This window comes from Tachypleus tridentatus, chromosome 3, assembly GCF_004210375.1.
Source record: "Tachypleus tridentatus isolate NWPU-2018 chromosome 3, ASM421037v1, whole genome shotgun sequence".
NCBI classification, from domain to species: Eukaryota; Metazoa; Arthropoda; class Merostomata; order Xiphosura; family Limulidae; genus Tachypleus; species Tachypleus tridentatus.
The window spans coordinates 38,945,676-38,967,791 of NC_134827.1; the positions used below are offsets into that span (position 1 = coordinate 38,945,676).

Below are 22,116 nucleotides of genomic sequence, written 5' to 3' on the forward strand. Positions count from 1 at the left end.
TTTTGAAACCACTTATGTGGACTGTTCAATTTGCAAATTGGTAATCTCTGATTACGTGAACCTGAAAACTGTAAACATGCAATCACAGAGTAATCTTGTTGCCACGATAGTTGGATGTATACTTAGGCCTACTGACTGATACTTACGAACTATCGCTTAGATCGAAAAGCTTAGAAGCACGCCTATATTAAAGATGTATACTTCGGCTACTGAAAAAGTCTATATCTAGGCTTAATTATGTAATTCGATTGGTAAGAACACGAGAATCACAAGAACAAACACTTTGTAGGCCTGTGATGCAATAAAACAATTCAACAGACCAAACTGTAGGGGGGATGATTGTATGCACCATACCCCCACCTAAAATGAAAGGGGGAGTATCCCCCATCCCCCTCAGGATCTACGCCCCTGTCTATTAGTATTATACAAAACTCCTCAATTAGTTCAATTAGTGCTTTTACACAAGTGTCAGACACATACATGTATTTATTTAGATATGCAAATTGTCAAATATATTTAACTCCTTTAAATATTAACATATACAATAACGGATTACAAAATAGTGCCTTTTGTTACTGTTCACATTACCTTTTAACCCCTTTGGGTTTAACCCTTTCTGAACATATGGGCCAGGAACTCTCATCAAGTAATGTGCTGCTATCTGTGAGCCGTTAAACTCATGAGTTCCTTTTGGTGTAAAAAAAATAAATTATCACTGACAGAACTCAGTTGAACTGAGATTTTTCAGCTAAAATTTTTAAAAGTAATGATCAGTATTTGTACTGTTATTATATTGTATACCAGTATAAACTGGTATGATGCGTGTCAGACGTACAAGAAAATTATCTTGTGAGGATTATGTGATATTATAGAGTTCTAGCCACTCAAATAGATCAAGTGTAGGATTCTTGTGAAATGAGTGTGATATATTTCTTGGAAAAAATCACTCTTTAGCTTGTAAAGTAATTTAGAAACGTAGTTTTTGAAATTTTAGCTATCAGTTGTACGTACTGTTGATACACTATATGTTATATGAAATGTGTTGATCCAATAGATGTCATCCAACATTCTCCAGATGTGGTCTGGCATGTCCAGGTGGTTAAGGCACTCGACTCGTAATCCGAGGGTCGCGGGTTCGAATTCCTGTCACGACAAACATGCTTGCCCTTTTATCCATGGGGCCGTTATAAAGTAAAAGAGTAGCTTTAAGTAACTTTATTACCTCTCCCTTTGTTGGAGTAGAATAATAAAGTGGTTTCATTTAACTTTATTACCTCTCCATTTGTTGTTGTATAATAATACAGTGGTTTCATCTAACTTTATTACCTCTCCCTTTGTTGTTGTATAATAATACAGTGGTTTCATCTAACTTTATTACCTCTCCCTTTGTTGGAGTAGAATAATACAGTGGTTTCATCTAACTTAATTACCTCTCCCTTTGTTGGAGTAGAATAATACAATGGTTTTATCTAACTTTATTACCTCCACCTTTGTTGGAGTATAATAATACAGTGGTTTCATCTACCTTTATTACCTCCACCTTTGTTGGACTATAATAATACAGTGGTTTCATCTAACTTTATTACCTCTCCCTTTGTTGGAGTAGAATAATACAGTGGTTTCATCTAACTTAATTACCTCTCCCTTTGTTGGAGTAGAATAATACAGTAGTTTCATCTAACTTTATTACCTCCACCTTTGTTGGAGTATAATAATACAGTGGTATCATCTACCTTTATTACCTCCACCTTTGTTGGACTATAATAATACAGTGGTTTCATCTATCTTTATTACCTCTCCCTTTGTTGGAGTAGAATAATAAAGTGGTTTCATCTAACTTTATTACCTCTCCCTTTGTTGGAGTAGAATAATACAGTGGTTTCATCTAACTTTATTACCTCCACCTTTGTTGGAGTAGAATAATACAGTGGTTTTATCTAACTTTATTACCTCTCCCTTTGTTGGAGTAGAATAATACAGTGGTTTCATCTAACTTTATTACCTCTCCCTTTGTTGGAGTAGAATAATACAGTGGTTTCATCTACCTTTATTACCTCTCCCTTTGTTGGAGTAGAATAATACAGTGGTTTCATCTAACTTTATTACCTCCACCTTTGTTGGAGTAGAATAATACAGTGGTTTCATCTAACGTAATTACCTCTCCCTTTGTTGGAGTAGAATAATAAAGTGGTTTCATTTAACTTTATTACCTCTCCATTTGTTGTTGTATAATAATACAGTGGTTTCATCTAACTTTATTACCTCTCCCTTTGTTGTTGTATAATAATACAGTGGTTTCATCTAACTTTATTACCTCTCCCTTTGTTGGAGTAGAATAATACAGTGGTTTCATCTAACTTAATTACCTCTCCCTTTGTTGGAGTAGAATAATACAGTGGTTTCATCTAACTTTATTACCTCCACCTTTGTTGGAGTATAATAATACAGTGGTTTCATCTACCTTTATTACCTCCACCTTTGTTGGACTATAATAATACAGTGGTTTCATCTAACTTTATTACCTCTCCCTTTGTTGGAGTAGAATAATACAGTGGTTTCATCTAACTTAATTACCTCTCCCTTTGTTGGAGTAGAATAATACAGTAGTTTCATCTAACTTTATTACCTCCACCTTTGTTGGAGTATAATAATACAGTGGTATCATCTACCTTTATTACCTCTCCCTTTGTTGGAGTAAAATAACACAGTGGTTTCATCTAACTTTATTACCTCCACCTTTGTTGGAGTAGAATAATACAATGGTTTCATCTAACTTTATTACCTCTCCCTTTGTTGGAGTAGAATAATACAGTAGTTTCATCTAACTTTATTACCTCTCCCTTTGTTGGAGTAGAATAATACAGTGGTTTCATCTAACTTTATTACCTCTCCCTTTGTTGGAGTAGAATAATACAATGGTTTCATCTAACGTAATTACCTCCACTTTTGTTGGAGTAGAATAATACAGTGGTTTCATCTACCTTTATTACCTCTCCCTTTGTTGGAGTAGAATAATACAGTGGTTTCATCTAACTTTATTACCTCCACCTTTGTTAGAGTAAAATAAAACAGTGATTTCATCTAACTTAATTACCTCTCCCTTTGTTGGAGTAGAATAATACAGTAGTTTCATCTAACTTAATTACCTCCACCTTTGTTGGAGTAGAATAACACAGTGGTTTCATCTAACTTAATTACCTCTCCCTTTGTTGGAGTAGAATAATACAGTGGTTTCATCTAACTTTATTACCTCTCCCTTTGTTGGAGTAGAATAATAAAGTGGTTTCATCTAACTTTATTACCTCTCCCTTTGTTGGAGTAGAATAATACAGTGGTTTCATCTAACTTTATTACCTCCACCTTTGTTGGAGTAGAATAATACAGTGGTTTTATCTAACTTTATTACCTCTCCCTTTGTTGGAGTAGAATAATACAGTGGTTTCATCTAACTTTATTACCTCTCCCTTTGTTGGAGTAGAATAATACAGTGGTTTCATCTACCTTTATTACCTCTCCCTTTGTTGGAGTAGAATAATACAGTGGTTTCATCTAACTTTATTACCTCCACCTTTGTTGGAGTAGAATAATACAGTGGTTTCATCTAACGTAATTACCTCCACCTTTGTTGGAGTAGAATAATACAGTGGTTTCATCTAACTTTATTACCTCTCCCTTTGTTGGAGTAGAATAACACAGTGGTTTCATCTACCTTTATTACCTCTCCCTTTGTTGGAGTAAAATAACACAGTGGTTTCATCTAACTTTATTACCTCCACCTTTGTTGGAGTAGAATAATACAATGGTTTCATCTAACTTTATTACCTCTCCCTTTGTTGGAGTAGAATAATACAGTAGTTTCATCTAACTTTATTACCTCTCCCTTTGTTGGAGTAGAATAATACAGTGGTTTCATCTAACTTTATTACCTCTCCCTTTGTTGGAGTAGAATAATACAATGGTTTCATCTAACGTAATTACCTCCACTTTTGTTGGAGTAGAATAATACAGTGGTTTCATCTACCTTTATTACCTCTCCCTTTGTTGGAGTAGAATAATACAGTGGTTTCATCTAACTTTATTACCTCCACCTTTGTTAGAGTAAAATAAAACAGTGATTTCATCTAACTTAATTACCTCCACCTTGGTCGGAGTAGAATAATACAGTAGTTTCATCTAACTTAATTACCTCCACCTTTGTTGGAGTAGAATAACACAGTGGTTTCATCTAACTTAATTACCTCTCCCTTTGTTGGAGTAGAATAATACAGTGGTTTCATCTAACTTTATTACCTCTCCCTTTGTTGGAGTAGAATAATACAGTGGTTTCATCTAACTTAATTACCTCCACCTTTGTTGTATAATAATACAGTGGTTTCATCTAACTTTATTACCTCTCCCTTTGTTCGAGTAGAATAATACAGTGGTTTCATCTAACTTAATTACCTCCACCTCTGTTGGAGTAGAATAACACAGTGGTTTCATCTAACTTTATTACCTCTCCCTTTGTTGGAGTAAAATAATACAGTGGTTTCATCTAACTTTATTACCTCCACCTTTGTTGGAGTAGAATAATACAGTGGTTTCATCTAACTTAATTAACTCCTCCTTTGTTGTATAATAATACAGTGGTTTCATCTAACTTTATTGCCTGTGCTTTGTTGGAGTAGAATAATACAGTGGTTTCATCTAACTTAATTACATCCATCTTTGTTGGAGTAGAATAATACAGTGGTTTCATCTAACTTTATTACCTCCACCTTTGTTGGAGTAGAATTAAACAGTGGTTTCATCTACCTTTATTACCTCCACCTTTGTTGAAGTAGAATAATACAGTGGTTTCATCTAACCTTATTACCTCCACCTTTGTTGGAGTAGAATAATACAGTGGTTTCATCTAACTTTATTACCTTTCCCTTTGTTGTTGTATAATAATACAGTGGTTTCATCTAACTTTATTACCTCCACCTTTGTTGGAGTAGAATAACACAGTGGTTTCATCTAACTTTATTACCTCTCCCTTTGTTGGAGTAGAATAATACAATGGTTTCATCTAACGTAATTACCTCCACTTTTGTTGGAGTAGAATAATACAGTGGTTTCATCTACCTTTATTACCTCCACCTTTGTTAGAGTAAAATAAAACAGTGATTTCATCTAACTTAATTACCTCCACCTTGGTCGGAGTAGAATAATACAGTAGTTTCATCTAACTTAATTACCTCCACCTTTGTTGGAGTAGAATAACACAGTGGTTTCATCTAACTTAATTACCTCTCCCTTTGTTGGAGTAGAATAATACAGTGGTTTCATCTAACTTTATTACCTCTCCCTTTGTTGGAGTAGAATAATACAGTGGTTTCATCTAACTTAATTACCTCCACCTTTGTTGTATAATAATACAGTGGTTTCATCTAACTTTATTACCTCCACCTTTGTTGGAGTAGAATTAAACAGTGGTTTCATCTACCTTTATTACCTCCACCTTTGTTGAAGTAGAATAATACAGTGGTTTCATCTAACCTTATTACCTCCACCTTTGTTGGAGTAGAATAATACAGTGGTTTCATCTAACTTTATTACCTTTCCCTTTGTTGTTGTATAATAATACAGTGGTTTCATCTAACTTTATTACCTCCACCTTTGTTGGAGTAGAATAACACAGTGGTTTCATCTAACTTTATTACCTCTCCCTTTGTTGGAGTAGAATAATACAATGGTTTCATCTAACGTAATTACCTCCACTTTTGTTGGAGTAGAATAATACAGTGGTTTCATCTACCTTTATTACCTCCACCTTTGTTAGAGTAAAATAAAACAGTGATTTCATCTAACTTAATTACCTCCACCTTGGTCGGGTAGAATAATACAGTAGTTTCATCTAACTTAATTACCTCCACCTTTGTTGGAGTAGAATAACACAGTGGTTTCATCTAACTTAATTACCTCTTCCTTTGTTGGAGTAGAATAATACAGTGGTTTCATCTAACTTTATTACCTCTCCCTTTGTTGGAGTAGAATAATACAGTGGTTTCATCTAACTTAATTACCTCCACCTTTGTTGTATAATAATACAGTGGTTTCATCTAACTTTATTACCTCTCCTTTGTTCGAGTAGAATAATACAGTGGTTTCATCTAACTTAATTACCTCCACCTCTGTTGGGTAGAATAACACAGTGGTTTCATCTAACTTTATTACCTCTCCCTTTGTTGGAGTAAAATAATACAGTGGTTTCATCTAACTTTATTACCTCCACCTTTGTTGGAGTAGAATAATACAGTGGTTTCATCTAACTTAATTAACTCCTCCTTTGTTGTATAATAATACAGTGGTTTCATCTAACTTTATTGCCTGTGCTTTGTTGGAGTAGAATAATACAGTGGTTTCATCTAACTTAATTACATCCATCTTTGTTGGAGTAGAATAATACAGTGGTTTCATCTAACTTTATTACCTCCACCTTTGTTGGAGTAGAATTAAACAGTGGTTTCATCTACCTTTATTACCTCCACCTTTGTTGAAGTAGAATAATACAGTGGTTTCATCTAACCTTATTACCTCCACCTTTGTTGGAGTAGAATAATACAGTGGTTTCATCTAACTTTATTACCTTTCCCTTTGTTGTTGTATAATAATACAGTGGTTTCATCTAACTTTATTACCTCCACCTTTGTTGGAGTAGAATAACACAGTGGTTTCATCTAACTTTATTACCTCTCCCTTTGTTGGAGTAGAATAATACAGTGGTTTCATCTAACTTTATTATCTCCACCTTTGTTGGAGTAGAATAATACAGTGGTTTCATCTACCTTTATTACCTCCACCTTTGTTGGACTATAATAATACAGTGGTTTCATCTAACTTTATTACCTCCACCTTTGTTGGAGTAGAATAATACAGTGGTTTCATCTAACCTTATTACCTCCACCTTTGTTGGAGTAGAATAATACAGTGGTTTCATCTAACTTTATTACCTTTCCCTTTGTTGTTGTATAATAATACAGTGGTTTCATCTAATTTTATTACCTCCACCTTTGTTGGAGTAGAATAACACAGTGGTTTCATCTAACTTTATTACCTCTCCCTTTGTTGGAGTAGAATAATACAGTGGTTTCATCTAACTTTATTACCTCTCCCTTTGTTGGAGTAGAATAATACAGTGGTTTCATCTACCTTTATTACCTCCACCTTTGTTGGACTATAATAATACAGTGGTTTCATCTAACTTAATTACCTCCACCTTTGTTGGACTATAATAATACAGTGGTTTCATCTAACTTTATTACTTCTCCCTTTGTTGGAGTAGAATAATAAAGTGGTTTCATCTAACTTTATTACCTCTCCCTTTGTTGGAGTAGAATAACACAGTGGTTTCATCTAACTTTATTACCTCTCCCTTTGTTGGAGTAGAATAATACAGTGGTTTCATCTAACTTAATTACCTCCACCTTTGTTGGACTATTATAATACAGTGGTTTCATCTACCTTTATTACCTCTCCCTTTGTTGGAGTAGAATAATACAGTGGTTTCATCTAACTTTATTACCTCCACCTTTGTTGGAGTAGAATAATACAGTGGTTTCATCTAACTTTATTACCTCCACCTTTGTTGGACTATAATAATACAGTGGTTTCACCTAACTTAAGTACCTCCACCTTTGTTGGACTATAATAATACAGTGGTTTCATCTACCTTTATTACCTCCACCTTTGTTGGACTATAATAATACAGTGGTTTCATCTAACTTAATTACCTCCACCTTTGTTGGACTATAATAATACAGTGGTTTCATCTACCTTTATTACCTCTCCCTTTGTTGGAGTAGAATAATACAGTGGTTTCATCTACCTTTATTACCTCCACCTTTGTTGGACTATAATAATACAGTGGTTTCATCTAACTTAATTACCTCCACCTTTGTTGTTGTATAATAATACAGTGGTTTCATCTACCTTTATTACCTCCACCTTTGTTGGAGTAGAATAATACAGTGGTTTCATCTAACTTAATTACCTCCACCTTTGTTGGACTATAATAATACAGTGGTTTCATCTACCTTTATTACCTCCACCTTTGTTGGACTATAATAATACAGTGGTTTCATCTACCTTTATTACCTCCACCTTTGTTGGACTATAATAATACAGTGGTTTCATCTACCTTTATTACCTCCACTTTTGTTGTTCTATAATAATACAGTGGTTTCATCTACCTTTATTACCTCCACCCTTGTTGGACTATAATAATACAGTGGTTTCATCTAACTTAATTACCTCCACCTTTGTTGGACTATAATAATACAGTGGTTTCATCTAACTTTATTACCTCTACCTTTGTTGGAGTAGAATAATACAGTGGTTTCATCTAACTTTATTACCTCCACCTTTGTTGGAGTAGAATAATACATTGTTTCATCTAACTTTATTACCTCCACCTTTGTTGGAGTAGAATAACACAGTGGTTTCATCTAACTTAATTACCTCTCCCTTTGACTCTTGTTCAAGCCAGTCTACCAGAGATTCATCGATAACGTACGGACGCACATGATCAACATTTGTAATATGCTTTTGTGCATTTGATTTCTGTAAATCACACCTGAATAAACCGACTCATTAGATCACAGTTTAAGTGTCTGTCCAGTGAGAGGCAAAAGGCTTCTGTGTCATTGGTATATATATATCATATCCAAACGTATTATCCAGATTTATTTATTTGCTGTTTTACCACAACATTTTATCATACACACCAACTAAACACAGACCTTAACCACTTCACATGTCATTATGGAGTATTTTCTCTAGACAAACGACCATAAAAATGTAATATGTCTTCACCAAACATTGACATATTTTATTAACAACCTGTGAATTTCTGCTCAGTTACATGATATGCCATAATTACTCTGGATTGGGGTTCATCTCAGTCAATTTGGTTTGGTTTGACAAAGTTGGAAAAGACGTTACTGATGACGAGAAACCCACTTGAAGTAAAAATGTATCTCAGAACGGCTGGTATGGGTATTAACACTATTACAGATGAAGCGGAGAACAACGTTTCGACTTATTTTTCCCAGCTTTCCACAAAACTATTAGACTGGGAATTATGAGGTGAGGAGTGAATCTTCATTTATCCAAACTTTACATAACTCAGAGAACAACTGGGTGACCAATCTATAAGAGCATCATTCTTGGACTTGCTGGCCATTGGATAAGCCAATGACTATGAGCACACACAGGTAGTCTCTCACTGTCACTGGGAGTGGACAGGCAGTATCCATAGCTATTCTCTGCAAAGAAAGACCAATAATTATAATCCATGTTACCATTTTTAAACGGTCTTTTTATCAGATTGGCACATATTGTAGAGTGTTCAGGCGAATACTAATTGTCTCGACTTGAATGTAGCCAGAATAACCATTTTGAAATGTTAGTAAAAGTGTATATATTACCAGTGTTTGTGTTATGTGGAGTCTGTAGAACATGGTGCCTCAAAGCTAAGGGAACTACTTGTTTCAACACAGGCTAAAACCAAGTCCTGTTATTGATAATACGAGCACGGCGTATCTTTCTGCACTGGTAACTACTGGTAACCAGAATAACTACAGATTATGTTCATTCACGTTACTTTCCTCAATCTGAATCAGAACTATTTTATCTTGCTGTATAACAAGGAGTATGCTAGCTATACGTGAGACCTTCAGTTGCTTCTCCTGCAACTCCTAAAACATTAATCATGGTATCCACCCACTAGCAGAGTTTCCTAAGACAGGGCTTGTCGTTATTATAGGAGAAACAGGTTCAGCTCTCATATGGTGTCCAGGATCAGAACATTCACTGAATGGATAGGATCTAGCCATCTGGCGAGACAATTCATCTGCACTTCCGTGTTGTGAACCTCGTGGTAATGTATGAATATACCTTTGGTGTTTTCAAAGTTCAACTATTTCTGTGATACACAGTATGTTTGAACAGTAAACTATCTGATACACACGTAGCGCCAAAAGAGTTGTAGGAAAAACAGTTGCGCAACCAGTTCTTTTCTCGTTGTGCAACATTTGCACTCAGTAGCCGTGAGTGTTCGATTAGCTTAAGTGATTACACGTTCTATTGCATCTTGAAACTGTGATAAAACTTCTCTGGTTCCACTGGTGCATGTGTCTAACTACATGACAATTAATTATATGTATATCAAAATCCACCGAACAAAACTGTATGATATGTTGATTTCTGACTTCAGTTATATAACCAGCAAACCTGCTACGTTCGTCATTGGCTGTCGCTAAGATACTGAAATAGTTTGAAATGAAGACTACGTCACACTCACGTGAGGCACTTTCAGGTACATTCGATTCAGTCATGGAGCTTAAACTTGTACCTGCTTTCATACAGTCAATAATTTCTGTTTATTGGACCCAATATAGACCTTCTGTCGTATCAACAACAAAACTGTACAAAGACCGTGTGTATTTCTTACACGACAGTTTGTTAAGTGTGGATGTGACTTACTGACATTTTGACGCATAATTGTTTCAATAAAGAACCATCTTCGATTATTTGCCAAAAACAACTCGATGTTCTGTCATATTTGGAAACAGGTTTCCTACTTTTGTTTGTATTTTGGGAAAAGTGATTCAGCTTATGTTGTAGGGAAGAGAAAGTCGTATGAGAGATAATGTAGCAAAATAATTTGTAGTTGTACAACAAGACTTGCATTTTAGAGATCTTTCACGTCTGATATTTTATGTGAAACAAAAAAAAAACGAATCTTGTACAAAAACTACACTTCGTTTAATATCTACTTTCATCATGGTGACTGTTGAATTATATTTATGGCGGCGATAATCCTACACTTATTAACGAATTTTAAGCCTGCTAATTTATTTGATTCTTTCGCTGTACTTTGTGGAAAAATTACTCTAAAGCTAGCCTTCCCTGATTCAGAAAAGATTGACTGAAGGAAAGGCGGCTAGTAAATACGACCGACCATCAACTCTCGGATTACTTTTTACAAATGAAAAGTGTGATTGAACGTTACATTATAAAGTCCCTACGGGTTGCGACTCAAGCATCCCTAAACACCACACATTTACTTTGTGTTAATCTTAGGCCAAACTATACGCGTGCCTTGAAAACTCACCGAGTGTGGTAATTGATTAACCAAGTATTGAATGTGTATTTTATGATTTAATACTGAAAAATTTCGAAATCTTACCGCAGACAGTATCTTCTGAAACGCAATATGAAAACCTGTTTGCAAAAGAAAGACTTGTCATAAACGATGTTGCACAATCCACTTCGTGCGTTGTTTTCCGATTCCGAGCTAGTTTTACTAATGTACTGAGTAGTTGGCACAACATCAACAGACGCGTTGAATATATGTCTCTAACCTCTATGTATCTCAAGCTTTACTTGGCAAATTATACCAAAACATTTAGCACGTTACCATGTCTAGGACTTAAAAATAGCTTCGAGTTGTTCTTCGGTGTAGAGTTCAACTGTTATCTTACACCAGTTCCCCACTCTTCGTATGAAAATTACAAATTTCAACACTTAAACATAGAACAAAATAATAAACTCAACACAATTCAAGAACGAATAATAACAAGTTTTAAGACAACTGAAGAATTAATACAGCCATAACTTCACACTAACCCGTTCTCACCGGATAAACATATTTCACACTCACGACGTTCCAAGTAGAAATAGCACTAATTAGAGAAAACAATTAGTACTAAAAGATGCAATTCATTAAAAACTCGACTTAAACAAAATGTTTATCAAATACAGAGAACTGTGAAATAAACTTTAGAACCACTATTACTACAGAAGAACACGAAATTTATTATACAAATAACAAAACTTCTGCTTGTCTTCTTCAGTGTGTTTCTTTATTTATGAAATATGTTACGTTATCGGTTAACATGTCGATTGTTGTATAACATCTCATGATGTCAGGTAAATCTCGTGAACCATTGTGACAAAATAAACAACTATTTCACGCAGTAAAACCTTGCCTGAAAAATAAGTATTTGTTCTGTCATATCACGTAATTTCCTGTAAAAGTAGGCATAAAATATTAATACTTTAACTAGAATGTAGGCGGCGCTGTATAACCACTGAAAGTCATTTTGCCTGTTTATTTGAAGTTGAGCACAAAGCTACACAATATGCTCTGCCTACCACGAGCATAGAAACTAGGTTTCTACTGTTGTTCAGTCTGCGGACATACCGTTGTGCCACTAGGGGACACTGTTTGTTTGTTTCTTGAATTTCGCACAAAGCTACTTGAGAGCTATCTGCGCTAGCCGTCCCTAATAAGCAGTGTAAAGCTAGAGGGAAGGCAGCTAGTCATCACCACCCACCGCCAACTCTTGGACTACTCTTTTACCAACGAAGAGTGGGATTGACCGTCACATTATAACGCCCCTCGGCTAAAAGAGGCGCGCATGTTTGATGTGACAGGGATTCGAACCCGCGACCCTCAGATTACGAGTCGAACGTCTTAACCACATGGCCATGTTAATGTTACTCCACATGTAAGGTATTGTATAGACGTTAATACGCTACATTACACTGTAAAAGTCATGTTTGGTATTATATTGTTCGAAAAGTGATCGCAGAGGAAAACAACAGAACTGATTCGTAGATAAGGTATGTGACATAAAGCAACAGATATTGACGGATTGTATTTAATAATCATAGACCAGCGATAGCTTGACTGGTGGCAAACTGGAGCCACAAGAATCTGCGCCCTTACGTTGCCCGGTCTTAACCTGTAATAACATCGTTTAGAATATAGTTCCGGTGGTAGACAAAAATCAAAGTTTACATAGTGGTATAATCTGGTGTTAAAACTAGAATACGTTATTGCTGGTTTGATGCTATTTTCGAGTATGGAATGGTTATACCAAGTACAATATTAATGTGGTTTGTATGGCTTCTATATAATACTGTTATACTATCTACAATGGTAATGGGCTATACGTTTTGAATGGGTTGCTAATAACACTGTTACACTATCTACGATGGTAATGTGTTATATAGTTTATATGGAGTTCTATATAATATTGTTATACTTAATGTGTTATATGGACTTCTATATTATATTGTTGCATCATGTGCAATGTACGATCTGTACAGGCTTCTATATGGCAATGTTATACCATGTACGGTGGTAATGTTTTACATGGTTTCATATATGACAGTATTATACCATGGTTATATGTTATTTTGTTCATACGGTATTCTATATGGCACTGTTGTACACGCACAATAGTTATGTGTGTGTTTTCTTATAGCAAAGCCATATCAATTATCTGCTGAGCCCACTGAGGGGAATCGAACCCCTGATTGTAGCGTTGTAAATCCGAAGACATACCGCTGTACTAGCGGTGGGCCCAATAATTATGTGTCGTATGGTTTGTATAGTCTTCGTTATGATATTATTGTCTCATGTACAATGATAATGTATTATAAGGTTTGTATGGTGTTCTGTATGACACTCTTAAGGTATATGACACTACAAATGTTCCTTAAATTTGTAATACGAGATGTACAATATGTATATTCCGAAAGTCCAAGAACTAAATGTTTGTTACTGAACATCAAATATTCGTTGTTGCTACGGTGTCCTGTTATTCATCATTAAACATTTTTCTGACATATATTCTTCAAAAAAAGAAACGCAAAAGGCAAAATTTGAGACATATTGTTAACAAGTTTATTCTGGGTAGTTCTGTATGACATGTGTGAAACTTTGCACATTCACTGCTGAACATCCAAAGTCTGCAAAGGTGAAGTCCACGCTCACTAGTTGAAGTTTAACGTCACTCAACGTCAATAACAAGTATGCCCCCCGTGAGCATTAATAACTGCTTGGCATCTCCTGCCCATGGAAGCGATGAGATGACGAATCACATCCTGTGGAATGGCAGTCCACTCAGCCTGCAAAGCTGCTGCAAGCTGAGGTAGAGTCTGCGGTTGAGGTTGTCGCCGTCGCAGACGTCGGTCCAACTCGTCCCAAAGATGTTCGATGGGGTTTAAATCTGGTGATCTGGAGGGCCAGGGAAGAACGTTGATGTTGCAGTGTCTCAAGAAGACAGTGGTGAGTCGGGCTGTGTGAGGACGGGCGTTGTCATGTTGAAAAACGTCGTTGACGTTCACCATGATGGGTTGCACATGGGGCCTAAAAATCTCGTAGACGGTTGCGTACGGTCTGATCGGAAATCCTACGCAGCCCTGGTATGGTTGAGGCAGTAGACGTCGCAGTGGTGGTCCTATCCCGAAGGTGACGTAACCGGATGTAACGATCTTTTGCGGGCGTGGTCACACGAGGTCTGCCAGATCGTGGACGGTCACAAGTTGATCCATGTTGTTGGTGACGATTCTATAGCCTTGTGATGGTGCTTGGGTGGACATTCACAGCTCTGGCAACATCTGATCGAGATTCGCCTGCTTCCAAGTGACCAATGGCGTTGTTGCATTGTGCTTCAGTCAGTCTTGGCGTAACTGTATTGCGTGTCGGTGGCTTACCACTGAGCTATGGAAACCGAGAACCCGTCACTTTTATAGGGATTTTGCACATGTTGCACCTGCAGAACATGCAGATCTCTCAAACAAATTTATTGGACACGAATGCGTTTTGGCGAAAAATCCGATGTTTTCCTCCGTTTTCAAAGTGCACAACTTTTATTGTCATTTTGGTCTGACAATCAGTGCCTTAACACGTGTAACATCACATACTCTGAGCTTGTAACGTTATTACATATATTTCTCTTTAAATTAACAAAAATATCCCTTTTGCGTTTCTTTTTTTGAAGAGTATATGATGTGTCACTTAGTTTGAAAGACAAGTCTTATTTGAAAAAGAGTTTTCATGTTTTATATTAATGTTATAAGTATTACGTCCAATGGCTTTCTGCTTTGTAATGTGTTATATGACGTCTATTATCAAAGTTACGATGTAGGTCATTTAATTGACTCATTTTACAACACATACAGAGGCAGGCGAAAAAACAGGCCCTCTTGAAAATGTTGTTAATTTGTTGTATATTTTATTAGATAACAGAAAAATACGTAAAACTATAAGTTTTTACAACTCATTCGACGAGGTTTGTCCAAAATGGATCTAAAATCTTAATTTTAACACTGGCTTTCGTAAACTTTTCACGATTTTAGCTACATTTTCTCATAAAAAGTTTTGTGCATCTGCTGTAGTTTTGAAGATCTTTTTTTTTTCCAGTTATCCTACAAAATGATCAAACAAGTTTCTCTGCAATTGTAGAGTGGTTAAAAGATGTATTAGAAATAATATAATTTTTTGTTTGTTTGTTTGTTTTTGAATTTCGCACAAAGCTACTCGAGGGCTATCTGTGCTAGCCGTCCCTAATTTAGCAGTGTAAGACTAGAGGGAAGGCAGCTAGTCATCACCACCCACCGCCAACTCTTGGGCTACTCTTTTACCAACGAATAGTGGGATTGACCGTGACATTATAACGCCCCCGCTGCTGAAAGGGCGAGCATGTTTGGCGCGACCGGGATGCGAACCCGGGACCCTCAGATTACGAGTCGCACGCCTTAACACGCTTGGCCATGTTGGGCCAGAAATAATAGAATGGAGGTTATAGAATCGCCAAGTCGATTATATGGTATCAATCGGACTGACAATTTTATGGGTTGAATTAAACCGAATAATGAAAGATCGCAAACCAAACACGGAAGATGAACCTTTTGAAGTACTCAAAGAAAGATGGCAGTCAATCACTCAGGAATATCTGTACAAACTCATTGAAAGCTTGCTACGCCGATGGAATATGCAAGAGTCTATCGGCAATAGTTTGCATGTTTGTACAATTGTACACAAATGTAGATGTTCTTTGTGGTGTTTTGTAGGCTGCTGTTTGCAATGAGTTTTGAATTGTTTGTAATATAATTAAGTATTTAGGTGCTATGTTGATCCATGACGGCCATGCATATTCTGTGGCCGGACGTATGTATGTTTTGTACATTTTTATTATACATATATTATCTGGTGTGGTTCCATGGTTTTTGCCTGCTAGACGTCTTGTATAATTTGTTCGTTTCCAGATAAACGTGTACAGAAAAAATATATCACGTGAGATTGATGTTGGTAGATAATGCTAAATGATTGAAAAACTATGGACTTTCTTCTAATAACGTTTCTTGATTGGTTAAAGTTTTATTTATTCCTTTAACTCGAACTGTAGAAGTTGTTTGGTTATCAGTTTTTGAGCTTTACTGTCGCCACATTCTACCATGCACCACAGTTTCTATTGAAAAAACTGTCGTAAGAGTTTCATGTCAAAAAGACACCATTTCTTCCAACTTGATTTCCATAAGCCATCTAGTGTGCAAGGACAACGCGTTTCCCATTGACCGATTTTGCAATCAGAAGTCTACAGGCGTTGCATCTTGAATTTTTATGTACATATTGTGTACGCCATCTTTATTTTACTTTAACAGTGCCGAACGGTTCCATAAATAATTTAATAAGAGTTGATTGGTTTAGTTTCAATATCGCGTAAAACTACACGAGGGCAATCTGCACTAGCCGTCCCTAATTTAACAGTGTAAGACTAGAGGGAAAGCAGCTAGTCTGTTTGTTTGTTTGTTTTGGAATTTCGCACAAAGCTACTCGAGGGCTATCTGTGCTAGCCGTCCCTAATTTAGCAGTGTAAGACTAGAGGGAAGGCAGCTAGTCATCACCACCCACCGCCAACTCTTGGGCTACTCTTTTACCAACGAATAGTGGGATTGACCGTAACATTATAACGCCCCCCACGGCTGGGAGGGCAAGCATGTTTGGCGCGACTCGGGCGCGAACCCGCGACTCTCAGATTACGAAGCGCACGCCTTAACGCGCTAGGCCATGCCAGGCCCCACAAATCTAACAAGATTATTCGGAGAAATCTTTGGAATAGATTCACCATGGCAACAGTGTGTGACTGTTTCAACAACTCAAGTTGAGATGTATATATATATATATCACACATATATGTTTAATATAAATATGAAAGATGGGTTTTAGAACAGTGTACGTTACTTGGCGGTGCCTATACTGTCAGATTTTCTGTTGTTTCTTTTTACTTTTAATCTTACAGTATATTTCATTAAGCCTAAGAGTGTGAGCAGCTAGATATTCATGCAGTATCATGCGTCATGGTGCGTACATGATAAAAAAAACAACAAAAACATAAAACGTTTAGTTTCGTATTTTGTAAAAGAATATAAACCACTATAAATGTTTACAATATTTGGAAAACATTTTTATATTCTAATTTTTTTTTTTGCAAAGCAGAAATCAGAATATCGTTTTTACATCTTGAGTAATAACGCCTAGGCCTAAGGTAGGATTCCATAGACGCAAAACAGCAACGTGAACAATTCCTTCCGTCGTTTAGCAGTAGGGCATAAGAGAGTGCGAGCGTTTGTATAGCGTGATAATAGGCTGAAGGAGGGAAATTATGGTACTTGGAGTGGAAGAAGAAAACATGGCTGGTAGACAGAGAAGCTACAGTACCGGATCTGATGTATCAGATCATTTTACCGAAATAAACGAAAGACCTGTTGATGATATTTCAATTGGATTCTTTTATAAACCACATACGATAACACTTTTGACAGTTTCAGTAGGAGCACTTTTATATTTTGCGTTTACAAGGTAAGCATCAAATTTGTATGTAATTGTAAACATCGTTTTAGGAGTTATCTGGTGCGTTATTACTATTAGTGTATATTAATATCAGTAAGGCGTTAGGCCTAATGAAGGAAACCGCAGTGAGACTTCAGTAGTGGCGATTTATTTACTATTTTATAAATTTGCATGTATTACTTCTTTAGTTAAGTACTTAGCAAATACAACAGTAGTATTGGATATTCCTTAACGATAATATAGTGACTGTGGATTATGATATTCATATGTATTGATAATGTAGTTTAGTTTAATAATAATAATAGCTAATATAGTACTGATTGCTGTACATAAGAATAATATTAAACTATTAGTACTAGTGCACTTTTTTTGACCAGTCAGTTTTAGGCAGCGTATCTGTTTGCAATTTGAGATAACAAGAAATGCAGTTCCTTATTTTTACAAAGCCAATTATGAGTCCACTATACAAGATTTATTACAAGAGAATTGGAGCAATCAGTCCAAAGGTGATATGGAACAGATGTGAAAATGTAAAAAATAAATTGGTTTGAGATCAAGATAGACATGTTCCTAAAGAGAGAACTGATAACTTGGAGGATCACACTTAACTTGCATGTTAAAAATAAAGAAAACTGAGAATGAATGCTGTACATTTGAAAGATTTGGATTGGGAGATAAGACAGAAGATTTACAAATTTATAGGAAAGAAAGGAATGTTGTTAAAAAATACGTTAGAAAATTTAGAATGACATATGATAACCAGCTTGTAGATAGTGTTAAAAGTAAGTTAACATGAAGAATGTTTAAGCATGTTAGAAAAGGGAAACAAAATGTTGAAATGTAGATTAAAGGTTGCTAAACACAAGATATTAGTCGAACACTGAGAGGGTGGAGGTTTTCAATTTTTCTTTTTTAATGATGTTACTAATGAAGTTTTCTCACCATTAAGCATTGTAAGTTGAATATTGGGGCTGAATAATGTAGATATTAGCCACCTGGTGGTAAGGTGAAGAACTGATATTAAATAAAGCACCAAAACCAAGCAGTGTTTCTCCTGAGGTTTTAGAAGGATCAAACATCAGACGTCCAAACCTCTCTCATTTTTGGAAAGTTGGTAAACAGTGGGCTGATGGTAAAGAATTGGATAATCACCACTGTTACTCCTATTTTTATTTGAGAAATGTGAGAATGTTCTAGAAATTGTAGATGAGTTAATCTTCCTTCTGTTGTGAGGAAAATTGATAGAAACTTAAGATTTGTAAAATCATGCAGTTAAATATTATATAAAGGAAAAGTTTTGCTGAATGTTAAACGTTGTAGCAGTCATGGAAGGATGATAACCACTTTAAATAAACAACCTTTAATACAGTGGCCACAAAAGATGAACTAAGAAAATCTTATTGGCAGAGGCTGGGAAAACTAGTGAATTAGAATTTAGGATGGGTGAATTGGAGAAAAAGATATTGAGTTCAGTTAGATTAAACCTGTTTTTATATTAGAAGTAGAATACCTTACGGTTCAGTGCTTTGGTCTTTACTCTGTTTTATATACATTAATGATACAGATAAGACCATAAATAATGAATTAGTAAAGTTTTAAAATGCCCTTAAATTTGTGGGTATTTCTTGCTGTATGAAGGGTGTTCATATGATACACAATGTGTTGATTGGTTTGTACTTACACAATCCTGTAAAGTGGTTGTATTGCCTTTCGCTCGTTTCAACTTTATATATGTCCAACTAAAGTAAGATGATTTTGTCTTGGTGTAAAAAAATTTGAAAAATATTGCTTGTGTTATCATTAGCCATCTAATCCATAACAGTCCATGTAACTGAGGGACTTCACTAAACACTGTTAGAATGGCTAGGTAATACAAAGAGATCAATGAGTGCCCTCTAGTGGAGAGTTTTATCTTTCTTTATTCAGTAAACACCAGCTTTACTTTGGGGAGGTAGTTATTTATGACATGTAAAATATTTGGTAGACTATAAAGCTTTCATATCATCCTTTACTCTCACTGAATTATAATTAATGACTAATTTTAGTCATAAGCAGGTCTATGAAATGTTGCATCATACATCAAGTCATACATAGACTTGTATGGTCATGTTTCCACCAACCCTATTTAACTGTGATTACCAGCTATAGGAGAAACCTAGGTACATCATAAACATTGAAGATAATATTGTGTCACTATAATGATATGTTTTCACCAGTATTCCTTGACTTGGAAATTAATTTGTGAAGGAATCAGAGTGAAACCTTTTCTCTGTTATGGTGTATCAGTTTAAGTTGGGTAGAGTGGTTACCAATACGTACAGGTCACTTACATTGCTGGCTTGCAAAATAATTTGAAACTACTGTTTGGGTGGCTGTATACAGTTGCAATCCAGCGAGTTTACCAACTCTATAAGGACAGTGGATTTTTAATGTCTGATGTTCCTTGTATTTGTGCTAAAGACTTCTAGCATTCGAATTAATGTAGTCTGCTCTCTTTTAATTATATACATTGATACACATGTGTGCAACCTGAACAACCGACAATGTGAAACAGGCTTTACCGCAGTAACAAATCTCTAGTTCATAGAGACTCCAAAATGTGACCCAGTTTGTAATTTTCATGTAGTCAGGAGAAGTGTGAAATTACCCATTCTTCAAGTGGAAAGGGCAGTGTGAAACCAGTCTAAGTATAACATCTTTATTATTGAATGATGGATGTAGATGTTTGTGTATCCTAGACACGAATGATGGATGTAGATGTTTGTGTATCCTAGACATGAATGATGGATGTAGATGTTTGTGTATCCTAGGCACGAATGATGGATGTAGATGTTTGTGTATCCTAGACATGAATGATGGATGTAGATGTTTGTGTATCCTAGGCACGAATGATGGATGTAGATGTTTGTGTATCCTAGACATGAATGACGGATGTAGATGTTTGTGTATCCTAGACATGAATGATGGATGTAGATGTTTGTGTATCCTAGACACGAATGATGGATGTAGATGTTTGTGTATCCTAGACACGAATGATGGATGTAGATGTTTGTGTATCCTAGACACGAATGATGGATGTAGATGTTTGTGTATCCTAGACACGAATGATGGATGTAGATGTTTGTGTATCCTAGACACGAATGATGGATGTAGATGTTTGTGTATCCTAGACACGAATGATGGATGTAGATGTTTGTGTATCCTAGACACGAATGATGGATGTAGATGTTTGTGTATCCTAGACACGAATGATGGATGTAGATGTTTGTGTATCCTAGACATGAATGATGGATGTAGATGTTTGTGTATCCTAGACACGAATGATGGATGTAGATGTTTGTGTATCCTAGACATGAATGACGGATCTAGATGTTTGTGTATCCTAGACATGAATGATGGATGTAGATGTTTGTGTATCCTAGACACGAATGATGGATGTAGATGTTTGTGTATCCTAGACATGAATGATGGATGTAGATGTTTGTGTATCCTAGACATGAATGACGGATGTAGATGTTTGTGTATCCTAGATATGAATGATGAATGTAGATGTTTGTGTATCCTAGACGTGGAAGGTGAATAGAATAATACTTGTAATGAAATACTTTGTTATAACAACAAAACATTGCATTGATAATAATTTGTGATAGGTATAACCTTGATGTGTGTTACATCAATTTTTTTTTACTCTTGTTGTATTTGATTATATCTGTACTTGAATATTTTATCAACCAATGTTACATCATATGTTGTTGAAGATAATGAAAATTTTATTTCTTCAGGGATGATGAAAAAAGTTTGGAAGATAATATCTGGAGTGGTATTTCCTGTGTCGTGTTTTTCTTCCTCATCATCAGCGTTTTAACGTTTCCAAACGGTAAGTTCATTTCAGGTGTGTTGTTACTTCTCATGTGCTTGTTGATGTATTTGTATGTAAAATTAGTAATGGACTGATAAATATAACTACTATCTTACATTTAACTTAGCTTTTAGTAAACTGAATTTATTTGTTTCTGTTTTTGGTACATGAAAAATATAATTCCAATATGTTAAGTTTAATGTCTGTTGTTCTGGTTCATCAGTTTCTGATGATATGTTTCTGAGATTTGCAGGACAATTTTATCACCCTTCAGCTTATGAAATTATTGGTCCTGTGAAACATGTAGTTTATATTTCTCGTGGTTCTACCTTCCGTTGTGGTTTCAGTTTTGTTGTTTTTTGTTTAACTCTAAGACCATGTGGATATTTCTCACATGTTTTATTGTTTAGTTTTTCACAGATGAAGGGAATTCCAGATATAATTCGAGGTAATTTTCATCACTTGGTTATAAACAGGTCTAGTATTTTGTTTCTCAGCTTTTCTACATTGAAAATTATTTTCTCATTTCCAGAAGGAAGGTTTCTTCTACATATAGAAAACAGACTGTCCTTTAATAACCAGCTAT

The 22,116-nt window shown here is 35.6% G+C and overlaps 1 protein-coding gene and 1 long non-coding RNA gene across 2 annotated transcripts in view; one reads left to right on the plus strand and one right to left on the minus strand.

Annotated features, from left to right (window-relative positions):
- Positions 1 to 8,693: 8,693 nt before the first annotated feature.
- Positions 8,694 to 11,561, minus strand: LOC143246719 (uncharacterized). Its single transcript, XR_013026107.1, has 2 exons — positions 11,213 to 11,561; positions 8,694 to 9,287 (listed from the first exon to the last, which is right to left on the minus strand). It is a non-coding gene; the product is annotated as an uncharacterized LOC143246719 (long non-coding RNA).
- A 5,763-nt stretch (positions 11,562 to 17,324) lies between these two features.
- The window catches only part of LOC143246720 (phosphatidylserine synthase-like), a 52,992-nt gene continuing 48,200 nt past the window's right edge, over positions 17,325 to 22,116 (plus strand). Inside the window, exons 1-2 of the mRNA XM_076493810.1 lie at positions 17,325 to 17,680; positions 21,454 to 21,548. Coding sequence (XP_076349925.1) covers positions 17,484 to 17,680; positions 21,454 to 21,548 — 292 coding nt within the window. The 5' untranslated portion in view covers positions 17,325 to 17,483. The remainder of the gene's footprint in view (positions 17,681 to 21,453; positions 21,549 to 22,116) is intronic.